At 45.1% G+C, this 19,347-nt stretch overlaps 1 protein-coding gene across 10 annotated transcripts in view; it reads right to left on the bottom strand.

The window, feature by feature from the left end:
* Positions 1–19,347, bottom strand: part of FHAD1 (forkhead associated phosphopeptide binding domain 1) — a 199,312-nt gene that overhangs the window by 53,418 nt on the left and 126,547 nt on the right. For 8 of the 10 annotated variants that reach the window (XR_007516537.1, XM_049877983.1, XM_049877982.1 and 5 more), the window contains 5 exons: positions 17,071–17,141; positions 13,998–14,150; positions 9,133–9,240; positions 4,825–4,932; positions 1,148–1,255 (listed from right to left, as the gene is read on the bottom strand). Coding sequence is in view for 9 of the 10 variants with exons in the window: in XM_049877983.1 (XP_049733940.1) it covers positions 1,148–1,255; positions 4,825–4,932; positions 9,133–9,240; positions 13,998–14,150; positions 17,071–17,141 (548 nt within the window). In the remaining variant the exon portion in view is untranslated. The remainder of the gene's footprint in view (positions 1–1,147; positions 1,256–4,824; positions 4,933–9,132; positions 9,241–13,997; positions 14,151–17,070; positions 17,142–19,347) is intronic. The other 2 variants (XM_049877990.1, XM_049877986.1) reach the window with 2 other exon arrangements.

The raw sequence follows: 19,347 nt of genomic DNA, 5'->3' as shown, positions 1-19,347 counted from the left end.
TGACTAATTTTTGGAACTAGATTGCCATGTATATCTTAGTCTGTCAGTTTGTCATATTGTGGTGGCTTACATGTTGCTACGATGCTGGAAGGTGTGCCACCAGTATTTCAAATACCAGCAGGGTCACCTATGGTGGACAGGTTTTAGTGGAGCTTCTAGATGAAGACAGAATCATTTAGATTACTTGTTAAAAATGCAGAATCCTGAGTTCACCCTACACCCAGTGAATCGGAATCTCTGGGGGGTGAGACCCAGGAAGCAGACATTTAAAGTAAACTCCTGGGTGATTCTAATGCCTGACAACATTTGGGAGCCGTTCTCTGAAGAAAACGTGTCAAGATTGATGTGAATAGAATAAAGGATGTTTTTAGACCCATCTATTCTTGAAAAGCCTTTCTAATCATATTTACCTGTATTGAAATTTAACCCATTATTGTCAGGTTGTGTGTTTGTCACCTGTTTTGGCTTTGAGATGCTGGACCATGTGTGGGTGTATGTCTATGTGTGGTGTACCCTGCACCGTTGGGACCCAGGAAGGGTGAATTATGCTCTATTGTTTGTAAGACACCTAGGACAGGATCACGTGCAAAAATAACCTCTACTCCTACTGTGTCTGCTACTCCCAGTAATAGCAGTCGATGCGTTTTGATGATGAAGGGGATGACGATGATAACAAGTTCTGGTGGGAAAACTGACACCAAGGTGCTCAGAAATTCAGGCGTTCACATCCTGACATCTCCTTCCCCTCCTCCCCCTTCCCAGGCATCTCAGCCCATACAAAGCGGAGCTATAATAGACAGAGAGGAATGAGGAATGCAGTCAGATAGTCTTGGGTTCGAATCCTGTCCCTCCACTTACTGGCTGTGAGCTCTTAATAACAATACGAGCTGCCAACACACAGCATTCACTAAGTGCCACGTACTTGGCTACATGTTCTTATGTGCATATTAGCAGTCAAGTCTCACAACAACTCCATGAGGTCAATCTATCAGCATTATCCAAGACACAGAGATGGTAAGTACCTTGCCTAATGTCCTACAGCCAGAGAGTGGCAGAGGAAGGATTTGAACCCAGGCTGCCTGGCTCCAGAGCCCTGCTCTCAACCACATTGTTGTCTTCCGCGTCCTTGCCTCTTTGAGACTCATACCTCTTTCTGCTTGGTTAAGTGGTTCTCCAGATCTTGCACTTTTTTCTTTTCCTTCTCTATGGCCTCCTTCGCTTTGTTTTTCTCGTAGGCAATGCTGGTCTCTGCAATCTGGAAGTCAGTGACAAGTGGTTTGAGGGTGTGGGCACGGAAAAGGAAGGGAAAGGACACCACAAAGGGAAGCCAGGATTAGTAAGCGTTGAAACCAGTGAGTCAGGGTTTGGGAACAAGAGCATAAGGAACAAGATGCCTCTTAGAGAGAGGTGAGATTCTCAGCATGCTTGCCATGGTGGAGAACTCAGAAGTCATGTCTTGATTAGTCATACACATAGAAGTGAGAGTCATTCATCATTCTGGATTTCCGGGCTGGTGCTCAGGAAGTGACTTGCTGGTGAGCGCTGAGGTCAAGTTGTTCAGCTCTGAGCCTCTGACTGACCTGGCATGTGTCGGCACCCACGTGGCCTTTGTTGGGAAGTACCTGCCTTCTTGGGAGGTAGGGACTGAAAGCCTAACCTGGGGAGATACCTCCTGTCCCAGCAGGCCTGGTACCTGTGACCTCAAAGAAGGACATGGATCTCCCCAGTCTACATAAGGCTTGGGCTTCAAACAGCCATGCCCAGGACAGATTGGAACTGGGAACACATAACCCAGAGGCGTGGTGACAGGGAGTGGGTTGGAGGTCCTGACTTGCCCCCCAAAGTCTAGGGAGGTAAGTGGCCATAGTAGGGTTGAAGAACTTTATCTGCAGCTCTTGAAATGCTTGCAATTATACCTCCACACAAAATTAAAGTTCACAAGACAATTTTTTAAAAAATATATGTATTAGTGGTGGTCGTTGCACAACACGATTAGTGTGATTGGTGTCACTGAATTGTACATGTAAAAAACTGTTGAATTGGCAAATGTGTTTTATATGTATATATATATTAACGTACAGACAAGAGGCTGGAGGGATACGTACCAAAATGTAAATCATGGCTATTTTGGTGGAGTTGGGATTATAGCAACTCATATTTTGTTCTTTTCACTGGTCTGTAACTTCTAAATTTTCTTTAGTGAACATGCATTGTTGCCAAAAAAAAACATTACTTTTTTTTTTTTTTTTTTTAAAGAACCGCTGTTTTTTTTATCATGAGTGCTAAAGCTGGGTGGTAGGAAGGTTTTAATGAAGGGGCTGGGCGAAGCTTTCGGAACGCATGTGACCCTGGAGAAAAGACTACGTTTCCAACAGCCCTGACGTTTTAGCGGAACATCCTCGGCCCTCTGCCCACCTCACCTGGCTCTGCACACCGTTCTCCTTGCCCCACCTGGACTCGCCCTCACCTGGGTATCTGGGCATATGTCACTGCCAAGTCTTTGCTTGAGGCTGCCCAGCCCCCACCCTGCCAGTTTAGGTCCTGATGGCCATCAGAGGATCCTCCAAGTCCCTCCTTCTCACAGTCCCTTCCCATACTCCACAGTGAGGAGTGGCCCCTCTCTTCTCCTACCATGCTGCTTGGAGTCTTACACATGAACGCCATCATGATGATAATCACTGTTCTTTAAAGGCTTGCTCTGTGAGGACCCTGTACTGTGTATTGAATGCATAGGCACCTCTAATCTGCAGCCCTCAGATAGCGTTTGTACAGTTATCCCCATTTTACAGATGAGGAAGTGGAGGCCATAAATGAAGCAGTGAGAGGTCAAGTAACATCCCAAGGTCACAGCACCAGGAAGCACTCATACCAGCCAGTGGCCCTGCCCTAACCACTCCAGACTCAGGCCTCTGGACCCGGACTTACCTGTCCTCCTGATTCAAACCCTACCCCGCCTGGAGGCAGAAGACCCGTTTATATGCTTATACCTTGAAAAGCACAGAGCCAGCCATACTACCTGGCAGCAACCTGACTTTCAAGACCCCACCCCCAGCCCATGCGTATAAGGGGTGCTCTGAGGACAGCCTGCTGACCACATATTTGGGTCCCATCCCTTGACAAGGCTCACTCTGGGTCACCCGCTGGGTGGGTGCTTCAAATGCATGAACACATGGACGTCTTACACCTGACCTCTGAGGTGGTCCTGTTACCACATCCATGTTACAGAGAAGGACCAGAGAAGGCAAGAGACTTGCACAGGGTCACACAGCATATTATCACTGAGCTGGGATTCAAACCCAGAACTGGCACTTTTTTTTTTTTACTCCCTCCTTCTCAGCCACACCTTGTCTTGCCCACTCTATCTCCCTCCTGCTTGCTTTCCTAACCCCTCATTCGGCATTCTCACCCTGCTTTAATTTCATCCACTCACCTCTCCCCCCACTTTGCTGGCTAACTTTTCACTTGTTCCATGTTACTCAGTGGTACACTCGCCCTCCAGACCTTCCCTAGGTGGCTTCTTCTCTCCTCCAGATCTCCCTCAAATGTCACCTCCTCAGAGATGCCCTCCCTCACTGCAATGACTCTCTAACCCATCCCTCTGTTTTATCTTCCCTATAGCCCTGGCCCTGGCAGCTCTCAGGGGTTACCTCGTGTGCATGTTTTGTGGTTGTCTGCTTCCCCTACACTAGAATGAGAGCTCTGGGGGAGCATGGCTCTAGAATGTCTTGTTCACCACAGCATCTCTGGCACTCAGAACAGGGCCTAGCACATGTGGGTGCTCAGTAAATCTTTGCTGGATGAATGAATGAGACTGAATTAAACAAATCATTAGACAGCTAGCTCTGTTTGTGAACTTCCCATGACAGCCAACACATGTCTGTCTGTACCACCTTTGTTCCTGGAGCCGGGCTCATGGAGGGTCATTGCGGGTCATAAGCACATGTCCCCCTGGCCTCCAGGCTCTGAGAGTCCTTCTTTGACTTCCAGACATGAACTGGGTGTCCAGACTGACCTGGAGTGACATCCCTCTGGCTTGGTCTGGGTCTGCCTTTCCGAGCAGCTCCAGGTAGGTGTGCCTGGTGGGCCCAGTCCCCAGGCCAGCCAGGAGTGAGCAGATGGGTGCAGGTGTCCCAGCTCTGCCTGGGCCTGGGCTCAGGGACCCTTCCCCAATTCTGTCCTCTCTTTGAGGGTGCATTTCTTATCTATTCCAGAAGGCACTTGCTTATTCCTCATGCTTACTTGATGTGACTGCAGTGTGATCTTGTTATGTACCTGTCTACTCCGTCTGACTTTGCAACATCTGTGTGTCTTACCCATCTGTCAGTCAAGGGTGGGTCTGCTTGGGAGACCACGAAGCCAGAAGGCCAGAGCCAGAGGGGTGTGTTCCCCCGTTGTCATGCTGAGTCATGTCGTAAATACCTCTTGACGATGAGAAGGAGAATGCTGGCTGAGGGATGGATCTCCAGGCTACAACCAGGGCCTCTGTTCTGGGGCCAGCTTTCTTCCCTATGTAGCTGAGCTAATAATAGCAGGAAACACTTACAGAAGGTCAGCACATGCAAGGCACAGTTCTAACTAAACACACTCTATATATTAACTACTTAATCCTATGAGATAGGGATTGTTATCATTCCCATCTCACAGATGAAGGAACTGAGGGATAGAAGGTAAACAACCTGCCCAAGATCATATAGCTAGTAAGTGGCAGATATTGAGCACTTCAAACACATGCATAACCACCATACTATATATATCAGGGCACAAAAACATTGCCTCATCTGGTTTTGGCTGCCACGGCCACTTTGATCTCTCTGCTACTCATACCTCCTTCTGTTGGGTTAAGTGGTTTTCCAGATCTTGAACTTTTCTTTTTTCTGTCTCTACAGCTTCCTTTGCTTTCCTTTTTTCATGGGCCACGTTGCTCTCCAAAACCTAAAAGGCAATGACCAATCCTTTTGGTTGCCTGCACGTTTAGGGGGGAAGCTGCAAATAATGATGACGGTAATGATAATAGCTAAAATGTCAGGAACGGTTATTATGTACCAGGGATCATGGCCAGCACTTCACATGCAGTATGACATCGACTCTCACAGCAACCCTATCAGGGGGTGCTGTGAGCGGCCCCATTTTATAGATGAGGAAACCAAGGAACAGAAAGTTTTTTAAAACTCCTTTTCGCTGCAAAATACGTAGTATTTCAGCCATATTATGGAGTCCCTGGGTGGTACAAACGGTTAACGCACTCAGCTGCTAAACAAAAGGTTGGTGATTCGGATATACGACGCTTTGCAGGGAACTGAAGGCCCGAAGTAAGAGCCGACATGTAAACATCTTCCCACTCTGGATCAGATCAAATTGCACAGGTTTTGCCAGAGGTCTCCAGCTCAGAGGTGTGCCGGAAGAAAGGCCTGGAGATCCGCTTCCAAAAAATCAGCCACTAAAAACCCTATGGAGCACAGTTCTACTCTGACACACAGGGGGTGAAAGAAAGAAAACTGGTGAGTGGTCCAAGGTCATGCTGTTCGTTAGCAATGAGGTCGGGACTTGAACCCTCCACTGAGGAAACCCATTGCCTATATATAGAGGCCTCAGTGGGTTTTTTTTTTTCAGTAAGGAACCGCCAGGCAGAGGGAGCCAGGCCTGTCTTGTTACCGCTGTGCCAGGCAGCCTCTCTGTGAAAAGGAGCATCTCATTAATAACGGAATTTCACATTACTGACACAAATCTCTTCAAATGAATCAGGTTTCCAAAGAGGGCAGTCCACTGGATTAATATACCAATTTCTAGAAGGAGGAGACAAACCTTCATAAATGATGACCCAATACAGCTTAGGGAAGAAAGCGTAGTTAGTATCTGGTGCCCCAATCAAGGAATTTTATCTGGGAAGTCACTTGCTGATAAGCTATTCAGCTAAATGGCTTAACGCAAATGACCAAAGGGTATGAACTGTGGGCAAGGCCCCTGTTCCCAGTCTATGCAAGAAAGGGCATCTCAACTTTCCAATGAGTTGTGTTTTAAACAGGGGGTTGACTTTCAGATATTTGAGACGTGGAGCATGGTTTCCATTATAACCAATGGTTAGGGTTTCGGACTAGCCCACAAAAAGTATTTAGTTCATAAAACCAAAAAAGCCAAACCAGTTGCCACTGAGTCAATGCTGACTCATGGTGACCACATGTGCGTCCGAGTGGAACTGTGTTCCATAGTGTTTTTAATGACTGATTTTCCAGAAGCAGATAGATCATCAGGCCTCTCTTCCGAGATGCCTCTGGGTGGACTTGAACCTCCAACCTTTCAGTTAGCTGTGGAGCACGTTAACCATTTGCACCATCCAAGGACTCCATAATATGGCTGAAATTATTATATATTTTGAAGTGAAAGTAATTTAAAAAAACACAAGGCAAAAGCCACAACATCCTGCTGTTCTAATGCCAGCCCTAAACAAAGCAGAAAAGCTGCGACATCGGGGGAGTTTAATGTTAACTTTGAATGTTTGAGGCAGGTTTCAGTTAAGATATTTTCCTGTAAATTATGAAAGAGACTTCCGGGCCCTTTCCAGGACTTAGAGTTGGCTGCCCTCCATCTGTTCTCCCATCTAAACTAGACTTCCCTCAGCAGCTCCCTGCAGCTCCAACAGGCAGCACTACTAGGAGGAGTCTATGTTTGCATTCCTCAAGGGTCCTGACACACTCAATGGCTTTTCTCCCCAGTGCATAGGCAGGTGGTGGGCATTAACCTTTAGCATTCCCCGAAAACCCGAATTATGACCCAGTGATTCTGTGATGCTTAGATTTGTCCGATAATGTGGTGAAGGGTCTAATAAAGAGAAAGATCAAATAACTGCTTGAGGTTGAATGAAATTTGTGCCTGGGATGGCTGTCTCCAGTTCCCCAATGGGAAACCACAGGGAGGTCTGCCTAAGGGCAAGGGGGCTGACACTTTAATAGACCTGGGGTGACCCGGCCATAAGCCCCCTCTGCAATCGGGCTGTGCCCCCACCATGCAGCATCCTTAAATCTCTCTGCTGAAGTCCCCCATGACCTTGGAATCTCTAAATTCAAGGATCTTTCCATCTGCATGCTGTTGACCTCTCAGTGGCATCTGGCTCCAGTAACTCCTTGGAAGACCCTCCTCCTCATCTCCACCTCTGGAGAGGTAACTCGGGGCAAACCTCAGTGATAGTGTTTACAGAGAGCTGCGGAGCACAGATATATGACGCTTCATGGGGACCTGGAGACCTGAAAGAAGAGCCCACATGTAAACATCTTCCCATTCTGGATCAGATCAAATTGCACAGGCTTTGCCAGAGGTGTCCTTATTTCGCCCTCAGTGATGGATGGGCAAGGCTTTTACTCTGAGAGGATGGAATAGGGCTGGATAGAAAACCAAGTGCCTAAACAGAAGTGGAAGTAGTAGTGATAACAATAATAAAGCCAAAACCAAACCAAACCAGTCGCTGTCGAGTCGATTCCAACTCATAGTGACCCTATAGGACAGAGTAGAACTGCCCCAAAGGGTTTCCAAGGAGCAGATGATGTATTCGAACTGTCGACCTTTGGGTTAGCAACCGAGCTCTTAACCACTTTGCCATCAGGGCTCTGATAATAATAATAATAATAATAATAATAATAAAATAATAATAATAGCTACCATTTATTGTGGACTCTAACGTACCAATAATCGTGAAGATGGCACAGGACCAGACAATGTTTCGTTCTGTTATACTTAAGGTCACCATGAGTCAGAGCCATCTCGCAGCAACTAACAACAGCCATTTATTGAGCGATAATTCTGAGTCAAACACTTCCTTGTACCTCATCTCTAATACTCACAGCCACCCTCTTATGTAGGCAGGTGTTGACAGACCTGCTGCAGCCTGTAAGTGGTCCAGATAAGATTTGAACCTGTGTTTCATCTGGCTGCAAAGTCTGTGCTTCTCACTCCTTTGTGCTGTATCAGGGTTGAGGGATTCATGAAATCATCCATGAAATCATCTGAAGGTGATCACAAGCTAAACACAGTCAACAATGTAATGGAGAGTTCCTGAAAGCTAGTATGGGCGCATCAATAGAAGTACAGCATCTTTAACAAAGGAGGGGAGAGTCCTGTCTTACGCTGCCATGGCTGGAGAGCTGCGCTCTGTTCTGGCTGCCACACTTGAGGAACAAAATAGGCAATGGGCGGCAAACTCAAATACCTATAGGGGCTGGACAGATGCCAAAAATGAAGAGGGCTGCATATAAGGCAATAGAGAATGGTGAGGGCTATGGCAAACTGCTGCTACTTGGTTCAGCTCCAGTCCATTTTTACCAAGTGGAAATGAAGACCCGATTTTCTGCCTTTTCAAGAGATGACGACAATCTGGATTTTTAAACAAACTTTGTGGACTTAAAATAAAATACTCCGGGGCCAAAGAGAACATGTCTATAGGCCCATTACAGCCAGGAGGCTCCCAACTGGTGAGAAGAGAGCAGGTCAGAGGAGAGGACCAAGCCCAGGCTCCAGTCCTGGGAAGCATATAAGGAGAAACAAGGGGGATTTGGGCCTGGAGAGGAGCAGGTGTCTCTCTCTTCAAATATCTAAAAGGCTATTACACAACGGGGAAGTGGCTATAACCTGCAGGAGCCCAGGAGGCCAGTACAGGACTCATACCCCTCTGGGGAGAATGGTATCAACCTAAGAGAAGATCTTCTTGCCAACCCAAGGCATCCAGACTGAAATGGACTGCTCTGGGCTGTAGAAAATTCCTTGTTGGTAGAGTTGAAAGCTGTATAATTTTAGGATGTAGTCTGAGAATTCGTGCCTCCCTGAAGTCCCACAATTTGGTAGTTTCTCCTTTTCTATGTTTTGGAACACACCCTCCAAGCCACCAGCCCGACTTGTCTCCCAAACCTTGTGACTGTATTTTACACTGTTGACAATTTTTTTCAATGGGTTGTCAAAGCTACAACTCTAGGATCCTCTCCTTGAGTCTCTCTGCTTTCTAAAGAAGCTGAGCCCACTCAAGAACGAATGACCCTAATAAAGCTTGGCCATGCTCTACCCTCATCATCTGTGGTTCTGAACTTACTTCCATAGGGACCCCAAGCCAGATACGGGCACGAGCCGACTCTGCCTCCCTGAGCTGCGTACCTCCTTCTGGTGGGTTAAGCTATTCTCCAGCTCTTGGGCTCTCTTCTGTTCTTCCTCTAATGCTTCTTTCGCTCTGGTTTTCTCATTAACAATGCTTTCCTCCAAAATCTGAAAGGCAATGACTGTTGTTTAACAGACACAGTCACCATGGCAGGAGTTTAGAATCTCTGCCAGGTCCTGCATGGATTAGCAATTCACTCCTCACAACAGCCCCATTGGGAGGCTGTGGGCAGCATGGCCTAGAGGGTAATGCATGGGGGCTGGAGTCTGACAGTGGGCAAGTGAGAAGTTACAGAAGCCTCGGTTTCTTTATCTGTACAATGGAGACAATAACAGTACTTCCTGCACTGGGTTATTGTGAGGAATATATGGGATGATGAATGTAAAATGCCTGGTTATAAATGATAACCATTTATTAATAAGGATTAACCATTTCTTTTATCATCCCCACTTTACAGATGAGGAAATAGGCTTAGAGAGATAAAGGAATCTGCCCAATTTGCTAGTAACTCACCTGAACAGGGATTCAAACCCTGGTCCATTTGACTCCCCAGCCTGTGCTCTAAACCAGGTGTTGACAAACTATGGCCTATGGGCCAAATACAGCCCATTGTCTGTTTGGGTGAATAAAGTTTTATTGGAACACATCCATGCTCATTGTTTATGTATTGTCTGTGGCGGCTTTTGCACTACAACAGCAGAGTTGAGTAGTTGTAACAGAGATCCTCTAGCCCACAAAGCTGAAGATATTTACTCTCTGGTTCTTTATGGAAAAAGTTTACTGACTAAGCCATTGGTGTGTGCACAAATCAGGTGTTGTTAACACTTCATAACAAAGCAACAATGTTGGATTTGAGAAAATAAGAATGGACCTAGAATTTCTTACCACTGAAACAAAGTCTTCAAACAAGTTCATGAGAGAGAGCCTGACTAATGAGCTTCAACAAGGGTGTGGTGAAGGGTGTGATACGGTATGAGGAAGATCCACTTAAAATCAGAGCATCTGGCACTAAAGTCTGAGAAGGTGCTTTCAGGTCAGCCCCTAAGGGCAAGCTGATCAACGTAAGTGTCTAAGGAATGGTAATCCTTGACAGGAGCAAAAACGAACGTGAGCAATCTCACCTTCTGTCTGGATACGTACCTGGCATTGCTTTCTCCCTACATAAGAGGTAGCATGAACTGAGATTTGTTGTGCTTAAAAGAGGACCCTGAAGAGCCATGGGGCAGTGGTGGTTCAGTGGTAGAGTTCTCGCCTTTCATGCGGGGGACCTGGGTTTGATTCCCAGCTGATATACCTCATGCGCAGCCACCACCTGTCTGTCAGTGGAGGCTTACATATTGCTATGATACTGAACACGTTTCAGCAGAGCTTCCAAACTAAGATGTACTAGGAAGAAAGGTCTGGGGATCTACTTCTGAAAATTGTTGTTGTTGTTAGTTGCCGTTGAGTCTGTTCCAATTCATAGCCACCCTGTGTACAACAGAACGAAGCACTGCCTGGTCCTGCACCATCCTCACAATCATTGCTATGTTTGAAACCATTGTTGCTGCCACTGTGTCAATCCATCTCACTGAGGGTCTTCCTCTTTTTTGCTGACCCACTACTCTACCAAGCATGATGTCCTTCTCCAGGGACAGGTACTCTTGATAACGTGTCCAAATTACATGAGATGAAGTCCCATCATCCTTGCTTCCAAGGAGCACTCTGGCTGTACTTCTTCCAAGACAGATTTGTTCATTCTTCTGGCAGTCCATGGCATGAATTCAGTATTCTTCACCAACATCATAATTCAAATGCATCAATTCTTCTTCAGTCTTCCTTATTCATTGTTCAGCTTCGCATGCAGATGAGACAATTGAAAATATCATGGCTTGGGTCAGGCGCACCTTAGTCCTCAAAATGACATCTTTGCTTTTTAACACTTTAAAGAAGGCTTTTGTAGATTTGCTACTTCCATGGGAAGCATGGAAGTGGATTGACAGTGGATCCAAGTAAAATGAAATCCTTGACAACTTCAATCTTTTCTTTGTTTATCATGGTGTTTCTTATTGGTCCAGTTATAAGGTTGTAAGGATTTTGGTTTTCTTTCTGTTGAGGTGTAATCCATACCGAAGGTTGTACTCTTTGATCTTCATCAGTAAGTGCTTCAAGTCTTCTTCACTTTCAGCAAGCAAGGTTGTGTCATCTGCATAATGCAGGTTGTTAATGAGTCTTTCTCCAATCCTGATGGTGCATTCTTCTTCATATAGTCCAGCTTTTCAGATTATTTGCTCAGCATACAGATTAAGTTTAGTGAAAGGATACAACCCTGATGCACACCTTTCCTGATTTTAAACCAGGCAGTATCCCCTTGTTCTGTTTGAACAACTGCCTCTTGGTCTACGTACAGGCTCCTCATGAACATATCTAACGTTCTGGAATTCCCATCCTTTACAATATTATTCATAATTTGTTATGATCCACACAGGTCAAATGTCTTTGCATAGTCAATAAAACACAGGTAAACATCTTTCTGGTATTCTCTGCTTTCAGCCAAGATCCATCTGCATCAGCAAAGATATCCCACATTCCATGTCCTCTTCTGAAAATCAGCCAATGAAAACCGTATGGATTACAACATCCCGTCCACAATCATGAGGATGACGGAACATTTCATTCCATTGTGCATGGCTCACCATGAGTTGCTATGAGTCCTGGGCCAACTGTATGGCAGCTAACAACAACTTAAGAGCCAGCATTAGACACAGTCTCTATCAGGAATGATGTCATAAATACTGTATACCATCAATGGAAAACTCAATCCAGAAAACTAAAAAAAACAAAATCAGTTAGAAAGCTGATGCGGAATGGGAGAAGTTACTCAGAGAGGAGTGAGGGAGTAGCTGGAGAGTCTTGTGATGATTTCTAGATTCTTTCTGTTCCCTGCCCCCTCTGTTTAATGGCACTGGCTTTTTCTGTTTTGCTCTTCAAAATGTACCCACCCTGACCGACAGCTCTCATCAATAATACTGTTGTGCAGCTCATACATGATTTTGGTCCCATGGTTCTTCCTTTTTAATATTCTATTTGACAAAAGGCTGAAAGGAAAAGAAGCAGGGAGAAGAGGTAGAAGCTGGAGAGAGATTTCTTGGGGTCACTGGACACAAATCAGTAGACAGAAATGGAAGAGGCAGAGGCTTGGAGAGTGAGCGTATGTGACGGTGAAAGACAGCCTGAGTTGGAAGTGGCTGAGCCACGACCAGTGAAAGATGGTGGAAGTGATAGGGCGAGTCCTCTGCAGGGGCAGAGGGGGGTACTGGGGAATATTTGGGGATCCAGGGGATCTGGGCACTGCTGTCTTGATGGGAGTGGCATGCCGATGACCCTCTGCATCCACCCACAACAGTGGCTAAAAACCTTGGTGGTATGCTGGAATCACCAGGAGCTTTTACAGATCCCAGTACCTAGGCTGCACCCTCACGCCTGTGAGACTGGAACCTCTGGGGGTGGGAGTCCGCATCAGTATTTTTAATCTCCTACATGATAAAAGTGCAGCCGAAGTCAGGGATCACCGAGTTACAATGATGGCAATGAAGGTAGTTAAATTCATGGCAAGTCCCTGAGTATCAAAAAGGGCAAACCCAAGACAAAGATGGGAATTGGTTTGTTAATTGCAGATTCCTGGCCTTGGCTAGCGATTCTGGTTCAATTGGTCTGGGCTGGGGCTCAAGAATCTGTAGTTTTAACAAGTGTCCAAGTGGTTCTTATTGGGCAACTTTGGGGAAACCTCCCTCTAAGACTGGGCGAAGTTTCGTTTTATTTATACATAAAGTCACCATGAGTCAGAGCCGACTTGATGGCAACTAGCAACACCTCACTATTGAAAATGTTGTCTTTGGAACTGTAGTAGTAGCACCAGCTAGGAGCTTGTTTGAAATGCAGAATCTCAGGCCCCGCCCCAGACCCAGACCTACTGAGTCAGAATCTGCATTTTAACAGGATCCTCAGATGATTCATGGGCACCTCAAAGTTTGAGAGGCGTTGCTGTAAGGCTAGAAACCATCTCGCCTGGTTTCTAGAAAAGTAAGTGGCAGTTTTGGCCATTTGTTTTCCCTGCTGTGTTTAAAGAGAAAGCAAAGGGCTGACGTACTATGAAACCAGTCTTACACTTAGAGAGTCTGTCAATTACAAACCAGGGCCTGCAATAATGACCCGGATGTGTAAAGACAACTGCAATATATAAACCAGTAAGGTACCGTTTCCAGACATTTCAGTGTTGTTGTTGTCAGTTGCAGTCAAGTCAGTTCCAATTCATGTGTGCAGAGTTGAACCGCTCCGCAGGCTGTGACCTCTCAGAAGCAGCTCACCAGGCCTGTCTTCCTAGATGGGTTCCAGTTGCCAACCTTTAGGGCTAGAAGTGCTTAACCATCTGCACCGCCCATGGACTCCTCTCTCAACTCCTTAGACATTTCAATACTCCTGCCCTTTCATGTTAGCTTTGCTCTTAATTTTAGGATCCAGGCTTCAGGTTAATTCCTCAAAACTCATCCACCCTGTTGCGGATGGCAGTGGCATTTTGCTAGAACAGTCCTGTGGTGTGGTTGAGCTTGTCTCCTGGTAGCTTTGTTCTAGCTGGGTGGCATCCAAGACTCATTTTCTGCTTTCCATAGATTTTGAAATGTACCTAATATATATTTAATAAATTCCTTTCCGCTTAAAAATAAACAAACAAAAAACCAGCCACCCTGTTTAATTACTTTAGTTCCATAGCACCAAACAAGGTGTTGCTGAGACTTTTCTATCTAAGTAAATGCCCCTAATTTCTAATAGAAAAAGTAATCCCATTGGTTTCCAGTAGTAAAGAAAATGACAGGGGCCACCTTACCGCCTTCTCTTCCGTTAGCCGCTTGATCCTGGCTTTCAGCTTCTCCTCCTGCTCAAGCCTTTCCTCTGACAGCTTCTCCTTTTCTGCCAGATGCTCCCGCAGCTTCTCCTGCATCAAAGACTGCTGCATTTCCTGGAGACTGTCCATCTTGATCTGAAACGAGGAAACTGGAGCTGATGAGGGGCAGGACTAACTAAAGAGTCATTTCCACATTTCTTTGCAAGCTGTTTACCTTTGGGGAGAGGGACAAAGGTTTATACAAAGCTTTCTTAAAAACACAGAAAAATTATGCTTAAGCTAGTTACTGGCAGGGAAGCAGTAGTGTATAGAGGTTAAGAACTCAGATCCTGGATCTAGACAGAATCCTGGCTCTGGTTCTTTCAAGATGCTTCACTATCTAGCAATCAGCTAGGAGTCACAAGGCCTGGGCTTTTGCCTTGATTCTTCCACCAACTATCTGTGTGACATTGCAAAAGTCACCTAGCCTCTCTGGATTTCCGTGTCCATAACTACAAAATGGGGGGAATGAACTGGGTCAGGAGTTGGCAGATTACTGTCCCCAGGCCAAATCTGGTCCACTGCCAATTTTTTTTTTTTAATTGTGCTTTAAGTGAAAACTTACAATTCAAGTCAGTTTCTCATACAAAAACTTATACACACATTGTTATGTGACCCTAGTTGCTCTCCCTGTAATGTAACAGCACACTTCTCTCCACCCTGTACTTCCCGTGTCCATTCAGCCAGCTCCTGTCCCCCTCTGACTTCTCATCTCACCTCTGGACAGGAGCTGCCCACTTAGTCTCATGTATCTACTTGAGCTAAGAAGCACACTCCTCACCAGTATCATCTTATGTCTTATAGTCCAGTCTAATCTTTGTCTGAAAAGTTGCCTTCGGGGATGGTTTTAGTTTTGGGATAACAGAGAGTCCAGGGGCCATGTCTTCTGAGGCCCTTCTAGTCTCAGTCAGACCATTAAGTCTGGTCTTTTTACTAGAATTTGAGTTCTGCACCCCACTTTTCTCCTGCTCCATTGGGGACTCTCTGTTGTGTTCCCTCTCAGGGTGGTCATTGGTGGTAGCCAGGTACCATCTAGTTCTTCTGGTCTCAGGCTGATGGAGTCTGATTTATGTGGCCCCTTTTGTCTCTTGGGCTAATAATTTCCTTGCGTCTTTGGTGTTCATTCTCCTTTGCTCTGGGTGGGTTGAGACCAACTGAGGCATCTTAGATGGCCGCTCGTTAGCTTTTAAGACCCAAATGCTACTCACCAGAACATTTTCTTAATAAACTTTGTTATGCCAATTGATGTAAATGTCCCCTGAAACCATGGTCCCTAGACCCTAGTCCCTGCTACTCTGTCCCTCAGTGTTTGGTTGTATTCAGGAAATTTCTTAGCTTTTGGCTTAGTCCAGCTGTGCTGACTTTCCCTGTATTATGTGTCGTCCTTCCCTTCCCCTAAAATAATTCTTGTCTACTATCTAGTTTATCTAGTTAGTGAATACCCCTTTCTCTCCTTTCCCACCCTCGTAACCATCAAAGAACATTTTCTTCTGTGTTTAAACCTTTTCTTGAGTTCTTTTAACAGCGGTCTCATACAATATTTTTTTTTTTTTTTGGCGACTGACTGACTAATTTCACTCAGCGTAATGCCTTCCAGATTCATCCGTTATGTTTCACGGATTCATCATTGTTCTTTAACGTTTCATAGTATTCCATTGTGTGAATATACCATAATTTGTTTATCCATTCATCTGTTGATGGGCACCTAGATCATTTCTATCTTTTTGCTATTGTGAATGGTGCTGCAAGTGAACATGGGTGTGCACATATCTACTTGTGTGAGGACTCTTATTTCTCTGGGATATATTCCAAGGAGTGGGATTGCTGGATTGTATGGTACATCTATTTGTAGCTGTTTATGGAAGCGCCAAATCGATTTCCAAAGTGGTTGTACCATTTTACATTGCCACCAGTGGTGTATTAAGTGTCCCAGTCTCTCCACAGCCTCTCCAACATTTATTATTTTGTGTTTTTTGGATTGATGTTAGCCTTGTTGGGATGAGATGGAATCTCACTGTAGTTTTGATTTGCATTTCTCTAATGGCTAAAGATTGTGAGCATTTCCTCATGTATCTGTTAGCTACCTGAATGTCTTCTTTAGTGAAGTGCCTGTTCATATCCTTTGCCCATTTTTTAATTAGGTTGTCTTTTTGCTGCTGAGCTTTTGCAGTATCTTGTAGATTTTAGAGATTAGATACTGATCAGATTTGTTGTAGCCAAAATTTCTTTCCTAGTCTGTAGGTTGTCTTTTTACTATTTTGGTGAAGTCTTTGGATAAGCATACCTGTTTGATTTTTAGGAGCTCCCAGCTATCTAGTTTCTCTTCTGGTGTTTGTGTATTGTTACTAATGTTTTGTATACTGTTTATGCCATGCATTAGGACTCCTAATGTTGTCCCTATTTTTTCTTCCATGATCTTCATCATTTTAGGTTTTATATTTGAGTCTCTGATGCATTTTGAGTTATTTTTGTGCATGGTGTGAGGTATGGGTCTTGTTTCATTTTTTTGCAGATGGATATCCAGTTATGCCAGCATCGTTTGTTAATAAGACTGTCTTTTCCCCAATTAATGGACTCTGGGCCTTTGTCAAATATCAGCTGCTCATAAGTGGATGAATTTAAGTCTCAATTCTCAATTCTGTTCCATTGGTCTATGTATCTGTTGTTATACCTCCACTGCAAATTTTTGTAAATAAAGTTTTATTGGAACACAACCATGCCCATTTATTTACAAAGTATCTATGATAGCTTTCTCTCTACAGCAGCAGAGTTGGTGGGTTTTTGCCACCTGCTGTTCAGTTGACTCCGACTCAGGGCAACCCCATGTGTGTCAGAGTAGAAATGTACTTCATAGGGCTGTTGGTGGCTGATTTTTCAGAAGTAGATTGCCAGGCCTTTCTTCTGAGGTGCCTCTGGGTAGACCCCAGCCTTTTGGTTAGCAACCAAACATAAAAATATACAAATGCAAAGGAAGAGTTTAAATGAACTTGGGGGAAAAAAGAAGTTAAACGATTACCTGAAGTTCCTGGGTCTGGCTCATAACTTTCTGATAATGTTCCAGAAGATATTTCAGATACAAAGGCAACCCTTAAAAAGAGATGCAAGAAGGTAAGTATTGATTCTATTTAACTGCTTTACTTTCCATATAATGCCTCAACAAAACTTGCAGACAGACAGGTAAAGGCAATGCTGCCTTCCCATCAAGAAAACCAAGCTGCCATCCAACTCGCATTTTCAAAAGTGTTGGTAACTTACGCTTGGGCTCACATCTAAGTTTCCTCTTTTGGAGGTAGAAAATAAAAACCCATCAACAGAACATCTGTTTAATTGGTGTCTGCTGTGTGCAAAGCAGTGTGTTAACTGTGGAGAGAAGATATGAACAGGCCCATGTCTTCAGGACTTACAGTTTAGTCTGAGAGACAAGGTATAAATATACAATAAACCAGTTGCCTTGAGTCAACTCCAGCTCATGGCAACCCCGTGTGTGTCAGAGTAGACCTGTGCTCCACAGGGTTTCCAATGGCTGTGATTTTTTGGAAGTAGGTTGCCAGGTCTTTCTTCAAAGGCACCTCTGGGTGGGCCTGAAGCACCAACCTTTCAGTTAGTAGCCAAATGTGTTAACTGTACCACCCAGGGACTCCAAATGCACGATCAATCAGTACAAACACCAGATGGTGCTGAGTGGATTCTGACTCATGGCAACCCCATGCGTGCAGAGTAAAACTGCTCCATAGGGTTTTCAACGGCTGTGATTTTTTGGAAGCCGATTGCCAGGCCTTTCCTGTGAGGTGCCTCTGGGTGGGTTTGAACTGCCAACGTTTCTGTTAGTAGTCAAGTGTGTAACTGACTGCACCACCCAAGGGACTCCAAATGCACAACAGAAAGCATGAAATGACTCCAGGCTACATGTAAGTGACTCCTGAAGGAGTGAGGGAGTGTGGGGGTCTCGGGGAGGGAGAGACCATCCATCAGGAGTGATCCCCCCAAAATGCTGAAATCCTAATGTGAATGTGACCTCGTTTAGAAACAAGGTCTGTGAAGATGTCAACAGTTAAGCTAACATGAGGTCATGCTGGAATAGGGTGGGTCCTAATTGAATCGGAGTGGTGTCCTCTAAAAGAGGAGAAAAGACAGAGAAGATGGCCATGTGACATGGAGTTATGCTGCCACAACAATCTAAAGAACGCCTGGGCTTAACCAGAAGCTGGGAGAGACAAGAAAGGATCTTCTTCTAGAGCCTTCAGAGAGAATATGGAAGAATCGAGACACCCTGAATTTGGACTTCTAGCTTCCAGAACTGTGAGACAATAAATGTCTGTTCTTACAATGCCATCCATTTTGCGATACTTTGTTATGGCAGCCCTGGAGCACCAGGACAGCAGCTTCTTGGTGTCTTGGCCTCTCTGGAGTGGGTGTTTTAGGCAGGCAGAATTCAGAGTTCGAAGGGAGGGTGTTTCTGAAGGGGGGTGGTGGTGGTAGACTGAATAATGGCCCCCAAAGCTATTCAGGGCCTGATAATTGAAACCTGTGAATGTTATCTTATAGGACAAAGGGGACTCTGCAGACAGGATTCAGAATCCTGAGGTGAGGAGATTATCCTCGATTATCTGGATAGGCCCAATGAAATCACGGAAGTCCTTGTGTAGAGGGAAATAGAGGAAGATGAGACTACAGACAGAGAAGGCGATATGAGGGAAGCAGAGAGAGCTTTGAAGATGCTCTGCTACTGGCTTTGAAGATGCAGGAAGGCCATGAGCCAAGGAATGCGGCTCTCGAAGCTGGAAAAAAAAAGCAAACCTGTTGCTGTTGAGTTGATTCCAACTCATAAGGACCCTATAGGGTAGAGTAGAACTGCCCCATAGGATTTCCAAAGTGCCCTTGTGGTACAGTGGTTAAGAACTCGGCTGCTAACCAAAAAGTCGGCAGTTTGAATCCATCAGCTGCTCCTTGGAAACTCTATGGGTCAGTTCCACTCTGTCCTACAGGGTCACTATGAGTCAGAATCGGCTTGATGGCAACGGGTTTAATCTTTATGGAAGCAGACTGCCACATCTTTTTCCTGCACAGGGACTGGTGGGTTCAAACTGCCAGGTCTTCAAAGTTATAGGTGGGATGGAGGTTAAGAGTAAGAGTTGAGTGTTGTTGTTATCGTCAAGTCAATTCCAACTCATGGCAATTTTATGAATAACAGAACCAAATGTTGCTTGGCCCTGCTCCATCTTCATGATCGTGGGTATGTTTGAGTCCATTGTTGTGGCTGTTAAAAGTAATAATGAAGGAGCTAAAGAAGCAA

This window comes from Elephas maximus, chromosome 3, assembly GCF_024166365.1.
Source record: "Elephas maximus indicus isolate mEleMax1 chromosome 3, mEleMax1 primary haplotype, whole genome shotgun sequence".
Taxonomy (NCBI): Eukaryota; Metazoa; Chordata; class Mammalia; order Proboscidea; family Elephantidae; genus Elephas; species Elephas maximus.
Note: the sequence above shows the minus strand (reverse complement) of the source record. Positions and strands in the feature narration are given on the sequence as shown.